This window comes from Rattus rattus, chromosome 16 (genome assembly GCF_011064425.1).
Source record: "Rattus rattus isolate New Zealand chromosome 16, Rrattus_CSIRO_v1, whole genome shotgun sequence".
Classification (NCBI taxonomy): domain Eukaryota; kingdom Metazoa; phylum Chordata; class Mammalia; order Rodentia; family Muridae; genus Rattus; species Rattus rattus.
In genome coordinates, this window is record NC_046169.1 from 16541185 (window position 1) to 16565419 (window position 24235).

The following is a 24235-nucleotide window of genomic DNA, read 5'->3' on the forward strand; positions in this document are numbered from 1 at the left end:
GTGTTTCCATTCTGGGAGAGGTCACTCGTGCTTTCTTAGCCATGGTTCTAATCCCAGCATTTGGAGGTAGAAGATTTGGGATTTCCTTGCCTACATCATGAATCTGAGGCCAGCCCGGGCTCTTTGAGGCTCTATCTCTTGGTCTTTAGTTCCTTTGTTGTTTCTTATCAAACTATCTTTTGCTTGATGTTAGACTTCTTGAATCCATTTCTGTCTCCCTTTTTCTTATTTTCCCTTCCTTTCTGTGTATAACTCATATTGGGTTTTCAGTTTCAACTCTGGTAACTTTATATTCCCAGGGTCTTCCCGAATCCTGTGATTTTCTTTTTTCAATGGCCTCTTCAGAAGGGTGACGAGGAGGGCCAGGTGTTTATAAAGTGGCCCGGGATCCTCATTGTCGTCTTCTTCTCTCCCTGAGGGACACCTCTGAGGTCCCCCATGGCTCCTCCAGTTTGGACCCTGATGCTGCTGCTGGTAGGGGCTGCCTGGGGCCAGGACCAAGTGCCTTCCCCTGTGTGGTAAGCTGGACTGGGGGACAGCAGTGATGAATGGGTCAAGGGTTTACCAGGTTGCGTCTGGGGAAGCCCGAGGAGAGAGGGAATGATAAAGAAAACAGCTGTGGATGGAACTCGGCTGACAGAGGGCTTGCTTGACCCGCACAAAGCCCTGGTTTCAAACCCCAGCACCACATTAACTTGCTGCGGTGTCTCAGGATGTATTACTAGTTCATGAGGTGCAGACAGGAGGACCAGGAGTTCAAGGTCATAGGTGATTATATTTCTCTCTCTCTCTCTCTCTCTCTCTCTCTCTCTCTCTCTCTCTCTCTCTCTAAAACATAAATATATATGTTCTAGGCAAACCTGGTCTACATGGGACCCTGACTCAAAAATGAAAAGTCAGGAGACTAGGGAGGAATGTAAAGAGGTTCGTGGGATTGGGAAGAAGATAGCCTATTAACCGGGATGAGGGAGCCTCACATCCCCAGGACCAGAAATTGAGGTGACATTCCAGTCTGAGAGGGAAAGACACAGAATTCACACTCTCCAAAACCCCACGGAGGGCCGAGCTGATAGGCCCGAGTTCAAGTTAGAAGGTGGCAAGGAATGAAAGGTAGTTTAGGTCCTTTGAACATGGGTGCAGGGCTCTGGACAAGTAGCAGTTGAATTGTGGGAAATTCTGACCCAAGTCGAGCTTCTTTATTGAGTTTGTAAGGTGGGGAGGAGGGCTGGGTGTGGTGGGGCAAACCTAAAATCCTAGCCCTAGGGGTGAGGGAGGCCGGAGGAGGAGTGAATGCTTGAGGCTAGCCTGGGCTAGCCTGGGCCTCGTCAAAAGACTTTGTCTCTAAAAGAGAAAAGCTAGATGTGGTGCTGAAGTCCTGTAAACCCGATACCTAGAAGGTGGAGGCAGGAGACTCATGAGCTGAATTATGGTCAAGCTTGGTTGCTTAGGGACGTTTGAGGCTAGCCTGGGTTACATGAAAGAAAGAAAGAGAGAAAGACACATCATCATCAGAGCCTTAATGATAATTTGAATAATGTCAGAGCTAACATTCTTTGCTTTCTCTAAACTAATCCCAAGGAGACCGGACTCTCCAGACCCGGAGCTGATGGTGCACACTCCGAGGGAGGATTGTGAGTTGGAACCAGACCTGCCCAGGCCTCCTTTCCCTCCCTCTGCTCTAACCGTGAACTCCAGTCCCTAGTACAGGGCTCGTGGTCAGGGTGCAGCAATCATAAACACGGGATACATACGAACAGGGCAGTTCCTGAGCAGCCCAGTGTGGAGGGAACTGGGAAAACACAGCCTAACCGCACCTCAAAGATTCCTGTTCACATTAGCTATGACCAGCACTGGAAATGATGGCATAGGTTTGCCAACCCAGCACTGGAGAGGCCAAAGCAGGAGGAGCACAAGCTCCAGGCTAGCCTGGGCTACAGAGTAACATGGCCTTGTTTCAAAATAACAAAACGATAGGCTAGGTCTTGTCATGCACACCTGTAATCCTAGCTCTCAGGATGCTGAGGCAGGAGGATCTGGAGTTCAAGGACACCCTGGGCTACGTGAGAACGTGAGGCGGGAGTACTGGGAGATAACTCAGTAGCATCCTTGCTGCACAAATGTTAAGGACCTGAGTTCCATCCCTAGTGTCCATGTGAAGAGCTTGCTGTGGTAGCGCATGCTGTAGTCCCTGCACCGGAGAGGCAGACACAGGAGGATCTCTTGGGTCCCTTGGCCAGACAGTATAGTTGAATCAGTGACCTGTGGGTTCATTGAGAGACCCTGTCTCAAAACATAAAGAGGAGAGAGATTGAGGAAGACACCTGATGTCGGCCTCTGGTCTCTACATGAATGCACATTTGCGCGCAGGCGCGCGCGCGCGCGCGTGCGCGCGCACACACACACACACACACACGCACACGCACCCATGCACGTGTATGCTTACGCATGCACACTTGTATATACACACACACATACACACACACATACACCCATAAACACACACGCACACACACATGCACACACACACATGCACCCATGCACGTGTATGCTTACGCACACACACTTGTATACACACACACACGTGCACCCATGCACGTGTATGCTTATGCACACACACTTGTATACACACACACACACACACACACGTGCACCCATGCACGTGTATGCTTACGCACACACACACACACATCCACCCATAAACGCACATGCACACACACACACACACTCATGCACCACATACAAGCACGCATGCACACACTCATGCACACATACACCAAGGTAACAGTAATAATATCCACAACAAAACATATGCTGCCAAGACAAAGCCTGTCTGTCTGAATCAGCCTGGACCCCAGTTTGTGCTCCCCAATTTTGTCATCTACCCTCTCTCCTCACCAGCTCCACATTTCCCCCAATTCTGTGTCTCCCGCGTCTCTCCTCTGGATCTGAACTCTTAGCAGGGGCCTTCTCTATACTTTGTGACCCTGCCGACCCCCCACCTCCCAGTGTGGCTCTGTGACCTGACCTTTGCCCTCTGCCCTTTCCGAGGCCTCACAGAGACTCTTTCTTCTCAGATATTCTCTCCAAGTGTGACTTTGAAGACAATTCCAGACCTTTCTGTGACTGGTCTCAAATGTCTCAGGATGATGGGGACTGGGTTCGGACTACTGGGCCCTCCCTGACTGGCACTTCTGGCCCCCCGGGGGGGTACCCCAATGGAGGTGAGGAGTCTGAGGGAAGCCTAAAGTGTGGTGGAGGACAGCGGAGAAGGGATAAAGTTGGAAGCAGAGCTGAACAGGAGGTGGATGGGACCGCCCCTGGGGACGGCAAGGCCTCAGCCCTTTCCACTCTGTCTCCCCACAGAGGGGTATTACCTGCACATGGATCCCAAGACCTTCCCTCGGGGCGGAGTGGCACGCCTGCGTAGCCCTGACATATGGGAGCAAGGCCCACTTTGCGTCCATTTTGCCTTCCACATGTTTGGGCTGTCATGGGGTGCCCAGCTCAGACTGCTGCTGATCAGGGGCCGGAAGCACCACCGGCCCTACATGCTCTGGAAACACGTGAACACCCAGAGTCCCTCTTGGATGCCCACCACTGTCACTGTGCCAGCAGATCATGATATACCAAGCTGGGTGAGGTCAAGAGCAGACCTAGAGGTCTGGTAGGGAAGGGATCTAAAGGAAGGGGCTTAGGAAGGTAGGCTGTGGCAAAGGGGGGCACCCAGAGGGCAATCAGGGTTTTCCTGCATCAAGCCTGGTGACCTGGGATCAGTCTCCAGGACTCATGTGGGAAAAGGCTAGAACCAACCCCAAAAGTTGTCCTCTGACTCACGTTTATGTTATGTGTTATAAATGAATGGAATTTTTAAAAAGAGGAGACCTAGATCCCCAGCCATCTGAATTCAGGATGGAAACCAGCAACCACAGAGAAAGGAGGGCCAATCACGTGGCCTGCAGGGTCAGGGTCTCTTTGTCCCTAATCCGCAGCTGATGTTCGAAGGCGTGAGAGGAAACACCGCATACCTGGACATTTCTCTGGATGGCCTCTCTATCCAGCGCGGTACCTGCAATCGGAGTGAGTGCCCGTCCTTCTTGTGTGCCTCTTTCTCTCCAGACTCTCTTCCTCCAGTCAACTTTCCAAAATAGGGGAGAGACAGCTCAGCGTACAGGACTCTGTTTTCCCACGAATCTGATTTCTTGGTGCTACTTCACCCCATACTCCTGGCTCCCAAAGCAGTCACTATGTAAGAGGTCCCCTTTCAACCTAGAGTTGTGGGGGATATCTGGTCTACAGTGACTGGCCAGGACCCATGGCCACAGCCGGCCTGTCTTAGCCTGTGTGTGTCCGTAAACCCTTGGAAGGTTGGGAGACGTCTTAGTCGGGAAAGCATTTGGTTAGCTAGCATGCGCAGTTCCCTCGTGATGGCCCATACCTTTAATCCCAGCGTTCTGGGGGCAGAGGCAGGAGGATCCTAAATTCAAAGTTATCCTAGGCATCATGGCAAATTTGAAGCAAGCCTGGGCTACATTCCATGCTGTCTCTAAAACAAAAGGAGGCTTTGGGTTCCATGAAAATAGGACTGTAAAGTCACTGGGGGGGGGGTTACCTCATACTACGTCTCTGCTATATGCAGCATGTTCCTTTTAGGCTGACCGGAAAGGGAAAATCCAGCGCTATGAAAGGAACTTATACTCGCTGAACATGGGCTAGATGCTCCACAAAGAATTTAATTTACAACTTTACACAGAGACAACCCCCCAGTTTACAGACGAGAAGTCTAATAAGACTGGGCAGGCTATGTAACTTGTACCAAGAGCAGAACTCTTGAGCAGCAGGAAATAGGTTGGCCTCAAGGCTTGTTAACATACACTACAGCCTTGAGAGGGCCTCGGGGTTTTGACCCCAAGCTTCCTTCTATGACAGAAAGCTCACAGCCCCTTCCTTTTGATATTGGGCTTAACCAGGGTTTTGTATACCCCGAGCAAATGCTCTACCACTGAGCCATACCCCCAAATTCTCACCGGACAAGGGCCCTACCACTGAACCTTGGCTCCAGTTTTTCATTGGTAGGTTTTAGGAGAATGCTTTACTGCAGAGTGCTGTCCTAAGTCCCATATTGGAGGATTTTAGATAAGGGCTCTGTGGCTACACTGTACTTTCAGCCTTTTGATAGGGGGATTCTAGGCAGGGGCTCTACCACTGAGCCACGCCCCTAGCCCCTCACTGGGGGATTCTAGGCAGGGGCTCTACCACTGAGCCACGCCCCCAGCCCCTCACTGGAGGATTCTAGGCAGGTGCTCTACCACTGAGCCACGCCCCCAGCCCCTCACTGGGGGATTCTAGGCAGGGGCTCTACCACTGAGCCACGCCCCCAGCCCCTCACTGGGGGATTCTAGGCAGGGGCTCTACCACTGAGCCACGCCCACAGCTCCATCTCTTTTTTTCTCTCCTCCCAGTCTGCATGTCCCAGATGTGCACCTTTGATACTCTAAATGATCTCTGCGGCTGGAGCTGGGTCCCAACTGCCACCGGGGCTAAGTGGACCCAAAAGAAGGGAGCAACGGGGATGTTGGGTGTGGGGCCTGAAGAAGACTTCTCTAACCCTAGTAGTGAGTATTATATATATCCCTAGAATCTCTGGGTTCTGGTGACCTCTACAGCTCCTACAGTAGCATAAGGTCAGGCCAGAAAACCCAGGAGCCTCAAGCTTCCTTCAGCTCAGGGATCATGGCACGGAGGCATGATTTCAAGTATTCTCCAGCTCCCTCCACTGCCATCGATACAGTAATGGCTGCCAAGCAGACCCAGCACCGCCTGCTTCTCACAATCATTCCTTGTCATCACTCATTCATTCACTCACTCATTCATTCGTTCATTCTTCATCTGGTATTTACTTAGTAGCCACCCTGTACAATATCCCGGAAAATTAAGACTTGGTGTGTAAAACCTGCAAGGAGCCAGGTATGGTGGCATAAGCCCGTAACTCCAGCACTCAGGAGGCTGAGGCAGGAGGATGTGAGGTTCAGTAACTGCCTAGGTTACATAGTGATTTCAAGTGCAGCCTGGGCTCTGACACTGTTTCAGAAACAAATAAAAAAATAAAGGCTGGGGATGTAGGTCAGTGGCAAAGTACTTGTGTAGCATGCACACAGTCCTGGGTTCCGTTCTCAGCCCGTAGAAGGAACAGGAAGAGAGGGAAGGGGCAAGCAAGCAGAGAGGGAGAGGAGGTGGGGCACGCCTGTAAATCCAAGTACCTGGGAGACCGAGGGAGAAAGATCTTGAGTTCAGGACAGCCTGGACTGGCTGGCAAGATCCTGACTTGATGCCACTTGAGTTTCTTGCTAAGAAGCCACTGTTTGGAACAGTCAAGGCAGATGAGAACTACTGAGGAAGATTTGCCATCAGTTAAGCCAAACAATGTTTCTTCCTATTCATTCCATTCACGGTGATCCCTTCCTCCCCTTCTCCCTGTACTCCTGCTCGGGCTTTCTCTTCCTGTTCCTGCCATCCACGCCTTTCTTCTCTCTCCGTCACAGTGCCCATCTTCTCTTCATCTCTACACAGTCCTTGCATCTAGCAAAATTTGGAGGTCAAACACGAAGTGATGTTTGATTTCCGTTCCCAGTTTACTTGTTCTGATCACTCGGCTTCCTGTTCCGGGAGGCTTACCTTCTAGAAAGTTCTTCAACAGCCCCTTCCCCTTTCATTTGAAACCATTGGTTCGTTCTCTTGGCTTGCTGACCTCTCTCAGCTTGAGGTTTGCAGGAATCCGAAGGCGGTTGGGCATGAGTACGCATGCGTGTGCGCTCTCCACCGCAAATCAGTGCCCTCTTTCCTTGGTTACTAGTTGCGTCACTAAGCAGAACTCAGATTGATTGGCTGTCTGGTTTAAAAGCGAAGGAAAAGCTGGGTGAGCGCTGCCTACTTGTCAGGGTCAGAGTGGACATCTGTCATCAACTTGAGTGACTCACTCAGTTCTGTCCTGGGTGGGGGTGCGGGGGAGTGTAGCAAGGAAAGAAAGAGACTTTAACTACTGGACTTGAAGAGTCAGCACCCAGGGGACAAGATTGTAATGGCTGTTACTGAGAAGATGTCTTTGTTTACTCTAGTGACAACCGGTCTTTACCCAGTTCAAGCACTCTGCCAGTCGTGGTGTGGGTGTAACCCCCTGACCTGTGCCTCATTCTAGGCGGCTGTTGGAGCTCTCCACGGCCAGGTCTCTATCTTCCCCCAGGTGCCTACGTCTTCGCGTCTTCGTTACCGACTCACCTCCATCCCAGCTGTTTACTTCATTGGCCCTTTCTTTCACAGATGGATATTACATGCTCCTGGACTCTACAAATGCAAGGCCGGGGCAGAAAGCCGTACTTCTGAGTCCCCTGAGCCACTCCAGTGGATGTCTGACCCTGTCTTTCTACTACATAATGCACGGCCAAGAACACGATGAAGGCCTTTTTGTCTATGCTACATTTTTGGGTTAGAAGAGTTTACTGACCACTAGCGCCATCTAGGAGGGTTGAGTTGACAGGGAACTGAGAGGGAATATCTCCTCAGGGTTTAGGGAAACCCTGATGGACCATGTGTTAGAAATAGAATATTGGACTCTAGAAAAATAAAGGCACTGCCAGTCACCGTGGATGATGCCTGGAATAATAGCACTTGGAAGGTTTGGGCAGGAAGATTAAGAAATTCAAGGCCAGTTTCCGTTACAAAGTGAGTTTAAAGCCAGCTTAGACTACAGGAGACTGTCTAAAAATCAGTAACAAACAAAAGCAAACCAGCCAGGGGGATAGCTCAGGAAAGGGTTTGCCACACAAGTTTGAGAACCTGACTACCACCCCAACACCCATGTAGAAAGCTAAGCAGAACAACACTTGTTATCCTAGTACTGGGGAGGCACAGGTAAGTGGGTGGATCCCTATAGTTTCCTGGCCAGCTAGCATACGACTCTTTCAAAAACCAAGGTGGATAGCTTCTGACCAATGACACCTGAGGTTGACTTCTGGCCTTCATACACATGTGTGCACATCTATAAAAGACCTGCATGCACATACACTTATAAGTATGTGCATTCATTCATGTGCTCTTGTACATATACACACATATAAAGTAGGAGGAGAAACAGAGAGGCACTCGAAGACGGAGGGAGAGAAGAGGAGGAAACAGGAGGAGGAGAAAGAGAAGATGAGAGAAGTTTGCTTGCATCTGGAGGAATATTGGTTTAGCATTCCCTGTGCAATTTGTCCTCAAGTTCCCATAAACTTCCTTTTCTATTTTTTCTCCATTGTAGGCAACATCCGGAAACACTCTCTCTTCTCAGGACACCCTGGACCTGACTGGCAGCCTGTGTCCGTCAATTACACAGGACAGGGACAGATACAGGTACAGAGGAACGAGGGTCTTATTAGGAGTCCCCGTGTATGGTAGGTGAGTTGAGGACCTGGGAATCAGAAGCAGGAGCTGGGCCTTTGAATGGAAATGCCAGAAAGGAAGTGTCTTCATTTCTTTTGCTGTCCAGGTGACAAAAATACTCAAAAGCAACCAAAGCAACTTAAGGGAGAAAGACTTCATTCTGGGTGACAGTGCAAGGGTAAAGCCCACCCCAGTGAGGAATTCACTAGAGCCGGAGCTTGAGGAAGCTGGTCACACCCCACCCACAGTCAGGAAGCAGAGACCAATAAATACAGGCTTATTGCTATTCAACTCTTTTTCTGAACCCGGGGTCCCAGCTAGGGAATGATGCCGCCCATAGTGGGAGGGTCTTCCCACCGAATTAACAAAACCAAACTAATCCTCCCCCCAACCCCGGCTCTCCCCACAAGCCACACCCCCCTCCATAGGCATGCCCAGAGGCTTATCTTCCAGGTGACTTTAGATGTGACAGGCTGATGACAACACTAGCCTTCTGTAAGGGGCCTGGAGGATTGTGAGGAGGGGACATGGCATGTGGATTGGTTTGCCTGCTCACTCCAGGCTTCATTTCCTTTCCTTTTCAGTTCATGGTGGTGGGTGTGTTTGGAAATAACCCAGAGCCAGCAATAGCTGTGGATGCCATCAGCATTGCTCCCTGTGGGGGTGAGAACAGAGACTTGGGAACCCCCTGCAGAATTAGGGGTTGGAGGGATTTGGGGGTGGGGGTGGGCTCATGGACTGAGTGTCTCAGACTTTCCTCTTGGAATCTGCTAGAGAGCTTTCCCCAGTGTGACTTCGAAGACAGAAATCATCCTTTCTGTGATTGGAGCCAGATGTATGGAGACATCGGACACTGGAGCTGGGGAAGTAAAAGCGTACCCACCCCCATCTCAGGGTCCCCAAGAGAGTTCCCATATGGAGGTGAGGAGACTGAAGACCTTCTTGTGGTTATGAGTCATAGCGTTTGCATCTGGTCAGGGACTTGATGGTGTCACTGCGGCTAGCAGACGATGTGTTTACCAATGGGAATTCAAGAACCAGAAAGTAGACTATGCTTAGGTTGGTCCAAGTAGTGGGATCATTGCGACCCAGCAGAAAAGCCAGGCTTTGCCAAATGGGTACAGTTTAATGGTAGGACACTTGCTTAGAATCCCCTGGGGAGGGGCTGGTGGTGGTATTGGTGGTGGTGGTGGTGGTGGTGGTGGTGGTGGTGGTGGTGGTGTGTGTGTGTGTGTGTGTGTGTGTGTGTGTGTGTGTGTACACAGAGTGCTTGCTTGGTGTGTGCATCTCTGTGAGTTCTATCCCTAGCTCTGGAGGTGAGGTTGGGGAGAGCAATCAAGGCCTTGCTTCAAAATCCACTTATTTTCAGCTGTGGGTAATGCCAATGAAATCTGGACTGTGGACCGGGTTTCCTGCGTCTTTTGGCCTTCTTCAGTTAAGAGTCCTAAGTGCGCAGAATGTAGCAATGCAGACCCATAGTGTGGAGGGTCAGGCAGGAACACTGTAAGTTCTGGACCAGCCTGAGCGATGTAACTCAAGAACTAAAGAAAACAGGCGGGTATGATGGTGCCCACCTTGGAGGGCGGAGGCAGGAGGATCTCTGTGAATTCAAGGCCAGCCTGGTCTACAAAGTGAGTTCCAGGACGGCTGGAGTTGTTACGCAGAGAAACCCTGTCTTGAAAAACAAAACAAAACAAAAACAACAAAACAAAGCCAGCCAAGGAAATTTGGCTGTGTGTTCACTTGGAAAGCTGGACACGACTGCGGCAGGCAGCTAGACTTGTCTTGCACACTCGTTTGGGTCTGGCGTCTTACTGTTCTGTTCTCTTCCTTCACCCAGGGGGGCATTACATTTTCTTTGATTCGGTCAAGTTATCCCAGGAGGGGCAGTCTGCCAGATTGGTGAGTCCACCCTTCTGTGCCCCTGGGGACATCTGTGTGGAGTTTGCTTACCACATGTACGGCCTTGGAAAAGGTACCACGCTCAAGCTCCTGTTGGGGAGTCCCGCGGGTAGTTCTCCTATCCCTCTGTGGAACCGTGTCGGGTCTCAGAGCTCTGGCTGGATGAATAGCTCTGTCACCATCCCTAAGGGACATCAGCAGCCCATGCAGGTGAGACCCGGAGAATAACGCTTTATTTGTATTTACGTGGGGAGTGATGAGGAGGCCCAGGGTAGATGATGAACGGAGGAGGTAGACATGGGGTATGCTAGTGCTTGGGTGCCGTGACGGGATATCAGACAGGAGTAGCTTATGCAAGAAGAGGTTTATTTTGACCTGCAGTCTTGAGGGGGATACAGCCCATCATGGCAGCATGGCATGGGCTTGCTGGGTGGCTCACGGTCTTAGTTAGGGTTTGGGTTTCCATTGCTATGAAGAGACGCCATGACCAAGGCAACTCTTATAAAGGACAACATTTAACTGGGGCTGGCTTACAGGTTCTGAGGTTTAGTCCATTAGCATCAAGGCGGGAAGCATGGCAGTGTCCAGTTAAGAAGGGTGTTGGAGAAGGAGCTGAGAGTTTTACAACTTGTTCTGAAGGCAAACAGGAGCAGACTGCCTTCCGGGCAGCCAGGAGGGGGTCTCAAAGCCCACCCCTAAAGTGACACACTTCCTCCAACAGGGCCACAGCTCCTAACAGTGCCGCTAACTCCCTGGGCCAAGCTTATTCAAACCACCACACTCACAAAGACCACAAAGCAAGGAACAGTACTAAAAGCAGGGCCACGTTATTCCCATCCAATGCCTGCCTCTTAGTGACCTGTATCCTGAAGGGTCTACAACCTTCCAAAAACAGTGCTGTTAGGCAAGGACCAAGTATTCCAACGCATGGGCCTATATGGAACATTCCAGATTCAGATCGTAAAGGTGGAGAAAGCACAGGGAAGAGTTGGACTCAAGGTTCAGGAGGCTGGGGGTGTGCTGGCCTGTCGTAGCTCTAACAAAGTGATGGGTGGGTGGAGGACATGCACAGCAGGGTTTCTGAGTTCCCAGGGATTTATTCTCTTTCTCTTCCCTTCTCGACCTCCATTGCCTTCAGCTGTTTATTGAGGCCACCCGTGGCACCAGCACTGCCTTTGTCGTCGCTCTGAATTTCATCTTGATCTCTCATGGACCATGTCGGGGTAAGAATAACGTTTAAGGACTCCGCTTCTTCCATCCCTGAGTGGAATGGAAGGACGAGGAGTAGAACCCAGTTCCTCACAGCTGCCAAGCAAGCGCTCTATGACTGAGTCTCACTCCTAGCTTCTCGCTCGAGAACTCCAGGCAAATGCCCTGTTACTGAACCATGGCCCCAGCCCCTCTCTGGGGAATCACAGGGGTTCTCTACCACTGAACGCTATTCCCAGCCTTACGGAGTTCACAACGTAGCCCAGTGGGCCTCAAACTTGTGATCCTCTTGCCTTCACTGTACTGGTGACTATGATGACAGATGGGTACACCATACTCAGCTGTGATGGTGTCTTGAGTTTCTGTGGCAGGACTCAGAACCCTTCTCCAGTGATGCTGAAGTCATGCCCCATCTCCTATTCAGTTTTGTGATCCCTGTCCCTGGCAGTGTCAGATGTGTGTGGGGAGCCCTGCCTATTGAATAAGTGAGTGAAGGTTGGATATTGGAAGCAGAAATAGAGATGACCAAATAGCCCTCATTCCTGAGCTCACCCACTCCTATTTAGATGTGAGTGAAAAGAAAGTGGTAGAATTTTGGCTAAATTACAGGGTTTTGTTTTTCTTTGCAGTATTGCTGCAGACAGAGATTCCTCCCAGTCCTCTGTTTCCACCTGCTGGCCCTGCTGTACTTACTGTCCCTGTGCTCCCCACGGAGGAGCACACCACCCCTACAGAAGCAACCACTGTTCCCATAGAAATAGCCACCACTCCTATGGAAGAGACCACCATCCCCACAGAAGCTGCCACTGTTCCCATCAGAGAGACCATTATTCCCACAGAAGTGACTGCTATTCCCACAGAAGTGACCACTCCCACCGGAGAAGTGGTCACTGACCACATGGGAGTGACCTACGTCTCTCCTGAAGAGACCAGTATCCCCACTACGATGATCATACCTGAAGAAGCTACCACTGTTTCTTCTGAAGAGATCACTCTTGCCACAGAAGCGATCACTGTCCCTACAGAAATGGTCATTGTCTCCATAGAATTGGGTGGAGTCACCATAGTAGTGACCAATATCCCCCCCGCGGAGACCATTCCTACAGAAGTTACCACTGTTTCTCCTGAAGAGACTGCTCTCCTCACAGAAGTGACTCATGTTCTCCCTGAAGAGACCACTGTCCCCACAGAAGCAACAGCTGTCCACATGGAAGCAACCAGTGTCCCCCCTGAGGAGACCATCCCTACAGAAGTTACCACTGTACCTCCTGAAGAGATCATTCTTCCTACAGAGGTGACCAGTGTCCCCGCAGAAGTGACTCATGTTCGCCCTGAAGATACCACTGTCCCCACAGAAGCAACAGCTGTCCGCATGGAAGCAACCAGTGTCTCTCCCCAAGAGACCAGTGTCTCCCCTGAGGAGACCATCCCTACAGAAGTTACCACTGTACCTCCTGAAGAGGTCATTCTTCCCACAGAGGTGACCACTGTCCCCACAGAAGTGACTCATGTTCTCCCTGAAGATACCACTGTTCCTACAGAAGTAACAACTGTCCACATGGAAGCAACCAGTGTCTCTCCCCAAGAGACCACTGTCCCCCCTGAGGAGACCATCCCTACAGAAGTTACCACTGTACCTCCTGAAGAGGCCATTCTCCCCAAAAAAGTGATCATTCTCCCCATAGAAGTGAACGCTGTCCCCACAGAAGTGACCATTGTCCCCACAGAAGCGACCATAGTCCCCACTGGAGAGACCACTCTCCCCACTGAAGTGGCCACTGTCCCCACAGAAGTAACAGCTGCCCACATGGAAGCAACCAATGTCTCTCCTGAAGAGACCATCCACCCTGAGGAGACCATCGCTACAGATGTTACTACTCTCCCCACTGAAGTGACCACTGTCCCCACAGAAGTAACAGCTGTCCACATGGAAGCAACCAATGTCTCTCCTGAAGAGACCATCCACCCTGAGGAGACCATCGCTACAGATGTTACCACTCTTCCCACTGAAGTGGCCACTGTCCCCACAGAAGTAACAGGTGTCCACATGGAAGCAACCAATGTCTCTCCTGAAGAGACCATCCACCCTGAGGAGACCATCGCTACAGATGTTACCACTCTCCCCACTGAAGTGACCACTGTCCCCACAGAAGTAACAGCTGTCCACATGGAAGCAACCAATGTCTCTCCTGAAGAGACCATCCACCCTGAGGAGACCATCGCTACAGATGTTACCACTCTCCCCACTGAAGTGGCCACTGTCCCCACAGAAGTAACAGGTGTCCACATGGAAGCAACCAATGTCTCTCCTGAAGAGACCATCCACCCTGAGGAGACCATCGCTACAGATGTTACCACTCTCCCCACTGAAGTGGCCACTGTCCCCACAGAAGTAACAGCTGTCCACATGGAAGCAACCAATGTCTCTCCTGAAGAGACCATCCACCCTGAGGAGACCATCGCTACAGATGTTACCACTCTCCCCACTGAAGTGGCCACTGTCCCCACAGAAGTAACAGCAGTCCACATGGAAGCAACCAATGTCTCTCCTGAAGAGACCATCCACCCTGAGGAGACCATCGCTACAGATGTTACCACTCTCCCCACTGAAGTGGCCACTGTCCCCACAGAAGTAACAGGTGTCCACATGGAAGCAACCAATGTCTCTCCTGAAGAGACCATCCACCCTGAGGAGACCATCGCTACAGATGTTACCACTCTCCCCACTGAAGTGGCCACTGTCCCCACAGAAGTAACAGGTGTCCACATGGAAGCAACCAATGTCTCTCCTGAAGAGACCATCCACCCTGAGGAGACCATCGCTACAGATGTTACCACTCTCCCCACTGAAGTGGCCACTGTCCCCACAGAGTAACAGCTGTCCACATGGAAGCAACCAATGTCTCTCCTGAAGAGACCATCCACCCTGGGAGACCATCGCTACAGATGTTACCCCACTCCCCACTGAAGTGGCCACTGTCCCCACAGAAGTAACAGGTGTCCACATGGAAGCAACCAATGTCTCTCCTGAAGAGACCATCCACCCTGAGGAGACCATCGCTACAGATGTTACCACTCTCCCCACTGAAGTGGCCACTGTCCCCACAGAAGTAACAGGTGTCCACATGGAAGCAACCAATGTCTCTCCTGAAGAGACCATCCACCCTGAGGAGACCATCGCTACAGATGTTACCACTCTCCCCACTGAAGTGGCCATTGTCCCCACAGAAGTAACAGGTGTCCACATGGAAGCAACCAATGTCTCTCCTGAAGAGACCATCCACCCTGAGGAGACCATCGCTACAGATGTTACCACTCTCCCCAATGAAGTGGCCACTGTCCCCACAGAAGTAACAGCAGTCCACATGGAAGCAACCAATGTCTCTCCTGAAGAGACCATCCACCCTGAGGAGACCATCGCTACAGATGTTACCACTCTCCCCACTGAAGTGGCCACTGTCCCCACAGAAGTAACAGGTGTCCACATGGAAGCAACCAATGTCTCTCCGGAAGAGACCATCCACCCTGAGGAGACCATCGCTACAGATGTTACCACTCTCCCCACTGAAGTGGCCACTGTCCCCACAGAAGTAACAGGTGTCCACATGGAAGCAACCAATGTCTCTCCTGAAGAGACCATCCACCCTGAGGAGACCATCGCTACAGATGTTACCACTCTCCCCACTGAAGTGGCCACTGTCCCCACAGAAGTAACAGGTGTCCACATGGAAGCAACCAATGTCTCTCCTGAAGAGACCATCCACCCTGAGGAGACCATCGCTACAGATGTTACCACTCTCCCCACTGAAGTGGCCACTGTCCCCCACAGAAGTAACAGGTGTCCACATGGAAGCAACCAATGTCTCTCCTGAAGAGACCAATGCCCACCCTGAGGAGACCATCGCTACAGATGTTACCACTCTCCCCACTGAAGTGGCCACTGTCCCCACAGAAGTAACAGCTGTCCACATGGAAGCAACCAATGTCTCTCCTGAAGAGACCATCCACCCTGAGGAGACCATCGCTACAGATGTTACCACTCTCCCCACTGAAGTGGTCACTGTCCCCACAGAAGTAACAGCTGTCCACATGGAAGCAACCAATGTCTCTCCTGAAGAGACCAATGCCCACCCTGAGGAGACCATCGCTACAGATGTTACCACTCTCCCCACTGAAGTGGCCACTGTCCCCACAGAAGTAACAGCTGTCCACATGGAAGCAACCAATGTCTCTCCTGAAGAGACCATCCACCCTGAGGAGACCATCGCTACAGATGTTACCACTCTCCCCACTGAAGTGGCCACTGTCCCCACAGAAGTAACAGGTGTCCACATGGAAGCAACCAATGTCTCTCCTGAAGAGACCATCCACCCTGAGGAGACCATCGCTACAGATGTTACCACTCTCCCCACTGAAGTGGTCCACTGTCCCCACAGAAGTAACAGGTGTCCACATGGAAGCAACCAATGTCTCTCCTGAAGAGACCATCCACCCTGAGGAGACCATCGCTACAGATGTTACCACTCTCCCCACTGAAGTGGCCACTGTCCCCACAGAAGTAACAGGTGTCCACATGGAAGCAACCAATGTCTCTCCTGAAGAGACCATCCACCCTGAGGAGACCATCGCTACAGATGTTACCACTCTCCCCACTGAAGTGGTCACTGTCCCCACAGAAGTAACAGGTGTCCACATGGAAGCAACCAATGTCTCTCCTGAAGAGACCATCCACCCTGAGGAGACCATCGCTACAGATGTTACCACTCTCCCCACTGAAGTGGCCACTGTCCCCACAGAAGTAACAGGTGTCCACATGGAAGCAACCAATGTCTCTCCTGAAGAGACCATCCACCCTGAGGAGACCATCGCTACAGATGTTACCACTCTCCCCACTGAAGTGGCCACTGTCCCCACAGAAGTAACAGGTGTCCACATGGAAGCAACCAATGTCTCTCCTGAAGAGACCATCCACCCTGAGGAGACCATCGCTACAGATGTTACCACTCTCCCCACTGAAGTGGCCACTGTCCCCACAGAAGTAACAGCTGTCCACATGGAAGCAACCAATGTCTCTCCTGAAGAGACCATCCACCCTGAGGAGACCATCGCTACAGATGTTACCACTCTCCCCACTGAAGTGGCCACTGTCCCCACAGAAGTAACAGGTGTCCACATGGAAGCAACCAATGTCTCTCCTGAAGAGACCATCCACCCTGAGGAGACCATCGCTACAGATGTTACCACTGTTTCTCCTGAAGAGACCATCGCTACAGATGTTACCACTGTTTATCCTGAAGTGACCATTCTCCTCACAGGAGTGATCACTGTCCCCATAGAAGTGCCTACTGTCTTCACAGAAGTGACCACTGTCCCCACTGGAGAAACCATTCTCCCAACAGAAGTGCCCACTGTCCTCACAGAAGTGACAGGTGTTCACACAGAAGTGACCTATATCTCTCCTGAAGAGACCAGTGTCCCTCCTGAGGAGATTATTCCTACAGAAGTTACCACTCTTTCTCCTGAAGAGACCATGTTCCCCACAGAAGTGCCTACTGTCCTCACAGAAGTGACCACTGTCCCCACAGAAGTGACTACTGTCCTCACAAAAGAGACCACTTTCCCTACAGCAATGCCTACTGTCTCCACAGAAGTAACTAATGTCTCTCCTGAAGAGACCAGTGTCCCCCATGAGGAGACCATCCCTACAGAAATAACTACTGTTTCTCCTGAAGAGATAGTTCTCCCCACAGAGGTGACCACTGTCCCCATAGAAGTGACCACTGTCCCCATGGAAGTACTCACTGTCCTCACTGGGAAGATCACCATCCCCACAGACATGACCATTGTCTCCACAGAAGTGACAGGTGTTCACACAGACATGACCAATGTCTCTCCTGAAGAGACCAGCATCCCTCCTGAGGAGATTATTCCTACAGAAGTTATCACTTTTTCTCTTGAAGAGACCATGTTCCCCACAGAAGTGCCCACTGTCTCCACAGAAGTGGCAGGTGTTCATACAGAAGTGACCACTCCTCCTTCTGAAGAGACCACCATCCCTACAGAAGTGACCATTGTTCCTCCTGTCAGCATCCCTCCTGAGGAGACCACTACCCCAACAGAAGTGACCACTACCCCTCCTGAAGAGACCACCATCCTTACAGAAGTGACCACTGTTCCTCCTGTCAGCATCCCTCCTGAGGAGACCACCACCCCGACAGAAGTGACCACTCCTCCTCCTGAAGAGACCACTATCCCTACAGAAGTGACCACTGTTCCTCCTGTCAGCGTCCCCCCTGAGGAGACCACGGTCCATACAGAAGTAACTACTGTCCCAACAGAAGGAACCACTGTCCCTCCTGAAAAGACCACTATTCCTTCAGAAGAGACCACTGCCTCCACTCCAGAGACCATTCTCCTTACAAAGCAATTTACTGTTATTCAAACATCCACAGCTTGTAGACCACCCTGCCCAAGTCCTACACTCATGCCCATTGGACCAAGCCTTTTGAAGCCACCAGTGATCGGCATGGCCCCAACTACAGGTGTTTCTACCACAGGGTCCTTGGAACAAGTAGAGGACAAGAAGGAGGAAGTTAGGGAAGGAGGTTTTTTTTTTTGTTTTGTTTTTTTGTTTTGTTTTGTTTTGTTTTTTTTTAAATCTTTCATATATGACATACCTCCCTCCCTATCTTCTCCTCCATTTGCCTTCAAAAACGGGCAGGCCTCCGGGGATATCCACCAAACATGGCATATCAAGTTGCATTAAGATTAGGTACCTCTCCTCACAGTAAGAATAGGCAACCTAGTGGGAGGATAAGGGTCCCCAAAGCAGACAAAAGGGTCAGAAACAGGCCATGCACCCTCTGTTAGGAGTCCCACAAAAACATCAAGCTATGACATTTACGCAGAGGGCCTAGATTAGACCCACCCAGGGTCACTGGTGGTCGGTTGAGTCTCAGTGAGCTCCTCTGATCCCAGGTTAGTTGATCTGTGGGGCGTGTGTGTGTGTGTGTGTGTGTGTGTGTGTGTGTGTGTGTGTGTGTGTGTGTTGCCTTTGACCACCCCTGGCTCATAGATCAGTGCCTAACCCAATTGTCATCAGAGAAGCTTCATCCAGTAACTATGGGAATGGATGCAGAGACCTACAACATCCAGAGGAGTTCAGGAACTCCTGCTGAAGAGGGATGGGACTGTGGGGAAAAAGATTCTAGAAAAATCTGCAATTTCTATCAGAGGGCAGAGACACCAGCTGCAAATGGACCACATCACATCTGCAGCCCCTTCCCTCCTCTTCCTTCTGATGCCCCTCCATCCCTGTTCTATTTCCCTCTGTTCTTTCCCTTGTGTCTTCTTCCTACATAGCTCAGGCTAGCCTCAAATTGATCATCTCCTTGTCTGGGTCTCCAGAATACTAGGGTCACAGGCAAGAACCATCACATGTAACCTTGACCAGAGTAAGTCATACATGGGTGTTCACGAGCACAATATTTTCAAGATTCGTCATTATAACATTGATCAATTTTTTTGTTGTTTTGTTTGGTTGGTTTAGGTTTTGAGACAAGGTCCTAGCCTCAAATGACTGTGAAGATGGCCTTGAACTCTTAATAGTCTTTCTATCTCAGCCTCCCACTTATACCACCATGCCCAGATTTCTTCCCCTCCCTCTCGTCCCCCTTCTTCCCCCTCCCCTCCCCCTCATCCCCCTCTTCCCCCTCCTTCCCTCTCCCTCACCTTCCCCTTCCCCTCCCCCTCCTTCTCCTACTTCTTTTTATGGCAGAATAAGTGCAAGCTTATTTAGAAGAGAACTTGAGTCCAGGGTAAGAGAAAGGCAGGGAGGCTTCTGGGAGAGGTGGGCAGCTGTGCAATAGAGGCCTGACAGAAGCTGTTTTTCCTTTCAGTGAACTGCCCTCCAAATGCCCACTTTGAATTGTGTGCATGCCCTGCATCCTGTGAGAACCCCAAGCCCAGCTGCCAGTACCCCTGCATCCCTGGCTGTATCTGCAATCCTGGGTTTTTGTTTAGTAACAATCAATGTATCAACGAGTCTTCCTGTAATTGTCCCTACGACCACAAGTACTATAAGGTAAGCCTCCAGGGGTACCCAGCTTCCCAGAGGAGAATCATGCCAGAACACCTGGGTCCTGGTGCTCTCTGTGTGAGAGGAGCTTAGAGAGTCTCAAGGGACAGGCACAAAGGACTGGTTATACAATGGTAGAGCCATTCAGTTAGCACTGGCTTTGGTTTTGCAGTTCCAGAGATAGAGCCAAGGACCCTGTGCATGCTAGGGAAGTGCTCGACCGAAGACACGCGCATATCTAACTCTTCTTTAAGGGATTCTAGGCAGATGCTCTACCACTGAGCCATGCCCCCCAGTCCCTCACTGGGGGATTCTAGGCAGGGGCTCTACCACTGAGCCACGCCCCCAGTCCCTCACTGGGGGATTCTAGGCAAGGGCTCTACCACTGAGCCACGCCCCCAGCCCCTCACTGGGGGATTCTAGGCAGGGGCTCTACCACTGAGCCACGCCCCCAGCCCCTCACTGGGGGATTCTAGGCAGGGGCTCTACCACTGAGCCACACCCCAGCCCCTCACTGGGGGATTCTAGGCAGGGGCTCTACCACTGAGCCACGCCCCCAGCCCCTCACTGGGGGATTCTAGGCAGGGGCTCTACCACTCAGCCACGCCTCCAGACTCTCACTGGGAGATGCAGCGTTCATTCACACATGTCTTTGGGAAAGTTTATCTTGTTAAATCTCTTTCCATGGCTATAAGAAAGTGCACAATAATGGTAGGCAGTGGTGGCTCACACCTTTGATCTCAGCATTCCCTAGGCAGAGACAGGCAAATCTGAGTTCGAGGCTACTTAGTCTAGAGAGTGAGTTCCAAAGATGGCCAGGGATACATAGAGAAATCCTGTCTTGAAAAGCTGAAAAACAAAAACCAGAGTGGGGGGGGGGAGGATGAGGAGGAGGAGGAGGAGGAGGAGGAGGAGGAGGAGGAGGAGGAGGAAGCATATTTGTTTTCTTTGAGAAATACCTTTTCATATTTGTTTAGATTTGAGATATAGTTTCATATGTCTCAGATGGATCTTCAGCTGATAATGTAGCTGAGGATGGATGACTCTAAACTTGTGATCCTTCTGCCTCTACCCTCCATGAGCTGGGCTAGCAGGTGTCCAGTCATCCAGTACTTAGGATTTTGTGCAAGTTTGACCTGCCTTCTAGTAACTGAGCTACACATAGCCCTCCTTCCTTCCCTCCCCCTCCCCCTCCTCCTCTACCACTTTCCATATTCTCCTCTTCTCTCTCCCCCCCTCCTCCCCCCACCCCATATTTCAGTTCCAGCAAGAAGAGTAATAATTACTTCATTTTGTTGTGGTTGTTCTGAGCAGAGTGTTACTCCCTAATCCGTGACAGCCTGGAGCTCACTTTGTAACCCAGGCTAGTCACAAGCTTGTGTAATGTTCCTGCCTCAGTCGTCCAAATGCCGGGGTTACAGGTGGGCACTCCCGCTCTCAGTTTGCTTTTCTTGCCTTAGGATATGATTATATGTACATGTTAGATGTGGGCACTCACCTGTAATCATAACACTGGAGGGGTGGAGACACCAGGAGCAGCAGCTTAAGATCAGCCAGTGACAGGAATGCAAGGCTAGCCTGAGCTACATGAAACACTGTCGTAAAATGACAGAACCGAAGCCAAATGCATTTTTGGTTTAATTTCTGTTGCTCTGAAAAAAAAAAACACAATCCAAAAACAAACAAACAAAAAACAAACAAACAAACTTTAGGTGGGTGGGAAATTACTTTAGCTTAGGATTCCAAGTTATAGTCTATTGTTGAGGGAAATCAAGGCAGCAGGAATGTAAGATAGTTTGGCTTTACTCTTACATTCTATCCACAGTCAAGAACACAGAGAAATCAGTGCGTGCATGCCTTGTGCTCAGCCAACTTTCTTTGCTCTTACACAGTCCAGGGCCCCAAACCAGAGAATGGGATCATGTGTGTTCAGGCTGGGTTGTCCCATATCATAGGTAATAGGACAATCCCCCAGACATGTCTACAGGCCAACTTAATCTAGACGACACCTCCATGAGACTCTTCCTGCATGAGCCTAGCTGCCAACTAAAATGAGATCCTGCCACATATCAATTACTGAATACATGCTCATGGCTGCTATCAACAGTCCACGATAAACACATGCATCTACTAATCAGAAATGCTTACACTGGCCTGGGTGTGGTGGCACATGCTTTAACCTCAGCACTGGAGAGGCAGAGGCAGGGGGATATCTGTGAGTTCAAGGCCACGTTGGTCCACATGCTGAACTCCAGGCCAACCAGGTCTACATAGTGATACCCTGTCTCATGGAGACAACAGCAAATCAAAAAACAAAACAAAAAAAGGGCTTTAAGCAAACTACGTGTAATTATAACTCCAGGACTTGGGAGGTAGAGAAAGGAAAGTTGCCTGAGTTTAGTGTAGTGAGATTTTTGTCTCAGAAATGAAATGAATGAGAAAGGGCAAGGGCCACTGGAATGGCTTAGGCAAAGGTGCTTTCCCCTGAGCCTTGATCCTTGATCCCTGGGACCCACGTGGTTGAAGGAGAGAACAGACTCCCAAAGAAAGTTGTCCTCAGATCTTCCGTACCGTCCCATTGCCCATGAAAACACACATGCACACACGTGAGTGTGAGCACACACACAATGCCAAGTTTGATTGATCTGAGTTTATCCTTGGGACACTCAGGGTGTGTTGTGGTGAGTGGACATGTGCTTGTATGTACACGTGCGTGCACACACGCTCACATACACACTCGCACACTCATACCCATGCACGCGCACGCATGCACCCAGGCACGGACACACATGCACACACACACATGCGCACATGCACACACACATACACCTAGAACAATGACTTTATGACTCTTGATCTGTTGCTCTCAGCCTGGAGAAGAATGGTTCAGTCCCAATTGCACAGAGCGGTGCCGCTGCTTGCCGGGTAGCCTGATGGAGTGCCAGATCTCTCAGTGTGGGACGCACACCATATGCCAACTGAAGGGTGGCCAGTACCAGTGTGAGCCCTATGGTAAGCGCTGCCCCGTGTGCTGTCAGAATGGGAGGGTAGGTAGGACTTATTAAAATACACTTCCTGGGGTGGGGGGTGCTGGAGAGATGGCTCAGAGGTTAAGAGCACTGACTGCTCCTCCAGAGGTCCTGAGTTCAAATCCCAGCAACCACATGGTGGCTCACAACCATCTGGGATGGGATCTGATGCCCTCTTCTGGTGTGTCTGAAGACAGTGACAGTGTACTCATAAAATAAGTAAATAAATAGAAGAAGAGGGGGCAGAAAGAGAAGGAGAAGAAGAACCACCTGGTACGTGTCCTTTGTCCCTCAACATCAGGACACAGTGCCACATTTGCATGTGTTCTGTTCTGAACCCAGAAAGTCATCCCTCCTGTTTTTCTAAAGACAGAGTGGGTGGGACCCCATAGTCCCCAGATCTCCCTTGGGCCGTGGAGCTGGGAGTATATCTGAGTAGCAGAGTTGGGTGTAAGGTCTAACCAAGTGGGACACTGGAAGCAGCTTCTATATCTTTGTCCCTTCTCTGGCAGGTGGGGCTACCTGCCTGGTCTATGGGGACCTTCATTTCATCACCTTTGATGAGAGGCACATTGACTTCACAGGGACCTGTACCTATATCTTGACCGAAACCTGCAGCAATTCCACAGGTAGGAGATTCCACAACTTCGTGCCGGGGTTGGGAGAGGTGGAGGTTGATGTTATAGAGGTGTCTGGCATGGTAACATAATATATGGTTGAACAGGGTTGGTGATAGATGGCAGAAAGGGGCTGGATGGGAGCAAGGTTGGGATATGCACACACACACACACACACACACACACACACACACAGAGGGAGCGCTGTCAGGCCCTCGATCCTGGCGAAAGGCAGTTGAGGACATCAGCTCCATGCTGCTGTGGGAGCTTCCCCTGGAAGTGACAGTTACTGTAAAGGGGACTCTTGTTTTGGGGATGTGGGCCAGTTAGTAGAGTGCGTGCTTATCAGCCATGAAGCCCTGCTTCCTACCCCTAGAGCCTCATTAACCAGATGAGCAGTGCACGCTTCTCTTCCCAGCACTGGGCAGGTGGAGACAAAAGGATCAGCATTACAAGGTCAGCTCAGCTACAGAGAGTTTGAGGCTAGCCTGGGCTACTTGGGAACCTTGTCTCACAAAAGGGGTGAGACAGAGATCATGATTCCCAGAGATGTCCCCATCCATGGAGGGGAGGCAAACATCTCGAAAGCAGACAATTGGGCTATGGTCCTTTCTATTTGAATTCTGAGTCTTTTTACCAAGTCTCACAGATATATCACTGAGCCCTTTGCTCTGTAGTGCCAAGTTTGGCACCACCACCACCCCAAGTATCTCAGAGAATGGGTGGTACATGCTTTTAATCCCAGCGTTTTGGAGGCTGAAGCAGGAAGATTGTGAGTTTCAGCTTGAGATGTATACTAAGATTGTCTCAAAACCAACAGGACCAGGGATGGGGCTCTGTTGGTTAGGTGCCAGTTTAGACAAAGCCCTGGCTTCCATTCCCAGCACCACCTAAACCAAACCTGGTAGCACACGTGTATGTCCAAGCACGGGGGAGAGGAGGTGGTACTCTCAAGAGTTTAAGGTCATCCTCAGAAACATGAAGTT

The 24235-nt window shown here is 50.7% G+C and overlaps 1 protein-coding gene across 1 annotated transcript in view; it reads left to right on the top strand.

Moving 5' to 3' along the window:
- Positions 1 to 314: 314 nt before the first annotated feature.
- Zan (zonadhesin) overlaps positions 315 to 24235 on the top strand; it is a 108548-nt gene continuing 84627 nt past the window's right edge. Inside the window, 20 exon segments of the mRNA XM_032886423.1 lie at positions 315 to 518; positions 1579 to 1631; positions 3075 to 3221; positions 3364 to 3635; positions 3990 to 4077; positions 5460 to 5612; positions 7315 to 7479; positions 8294 to 8385; positions 9000 to 9078; positions 9190 to 9336; positions 10256 to 10527; positions 11456 to 11540; positions 12156 to 12328; positions 12701 to 12827; positions 13050 to 13657; positions 16625 to 17333; positions 17556 to 18087; positions 19429 to 19609; positions 22474 to 22615; positions 23145 to 23261. Coding sequence (XP_032742314.1) covers positions 439 to 518; positions 1579 to 1631; positions 3075 to 3221; positions 3364 to 3635; positions 3990 to 4077; positions 5460 to 5612; positions 7315 to 7479; positions 8294 to 8385; positions 9000 to 9078; positions 9190 to 9336; positions 10256 to 10527; positions 11456 to 11540; positions 12156 to 12328; positions 12701 to 12827; positions 13050 to 13657; positions 16625 to 17333; positions 17556 to 18087; positions 19429 to 19609; positions 22474 to 22615; positions 23145 to 23261 — 4222 coding nt within the window. The 5' untranslated portion in view covers positions 315 to 438.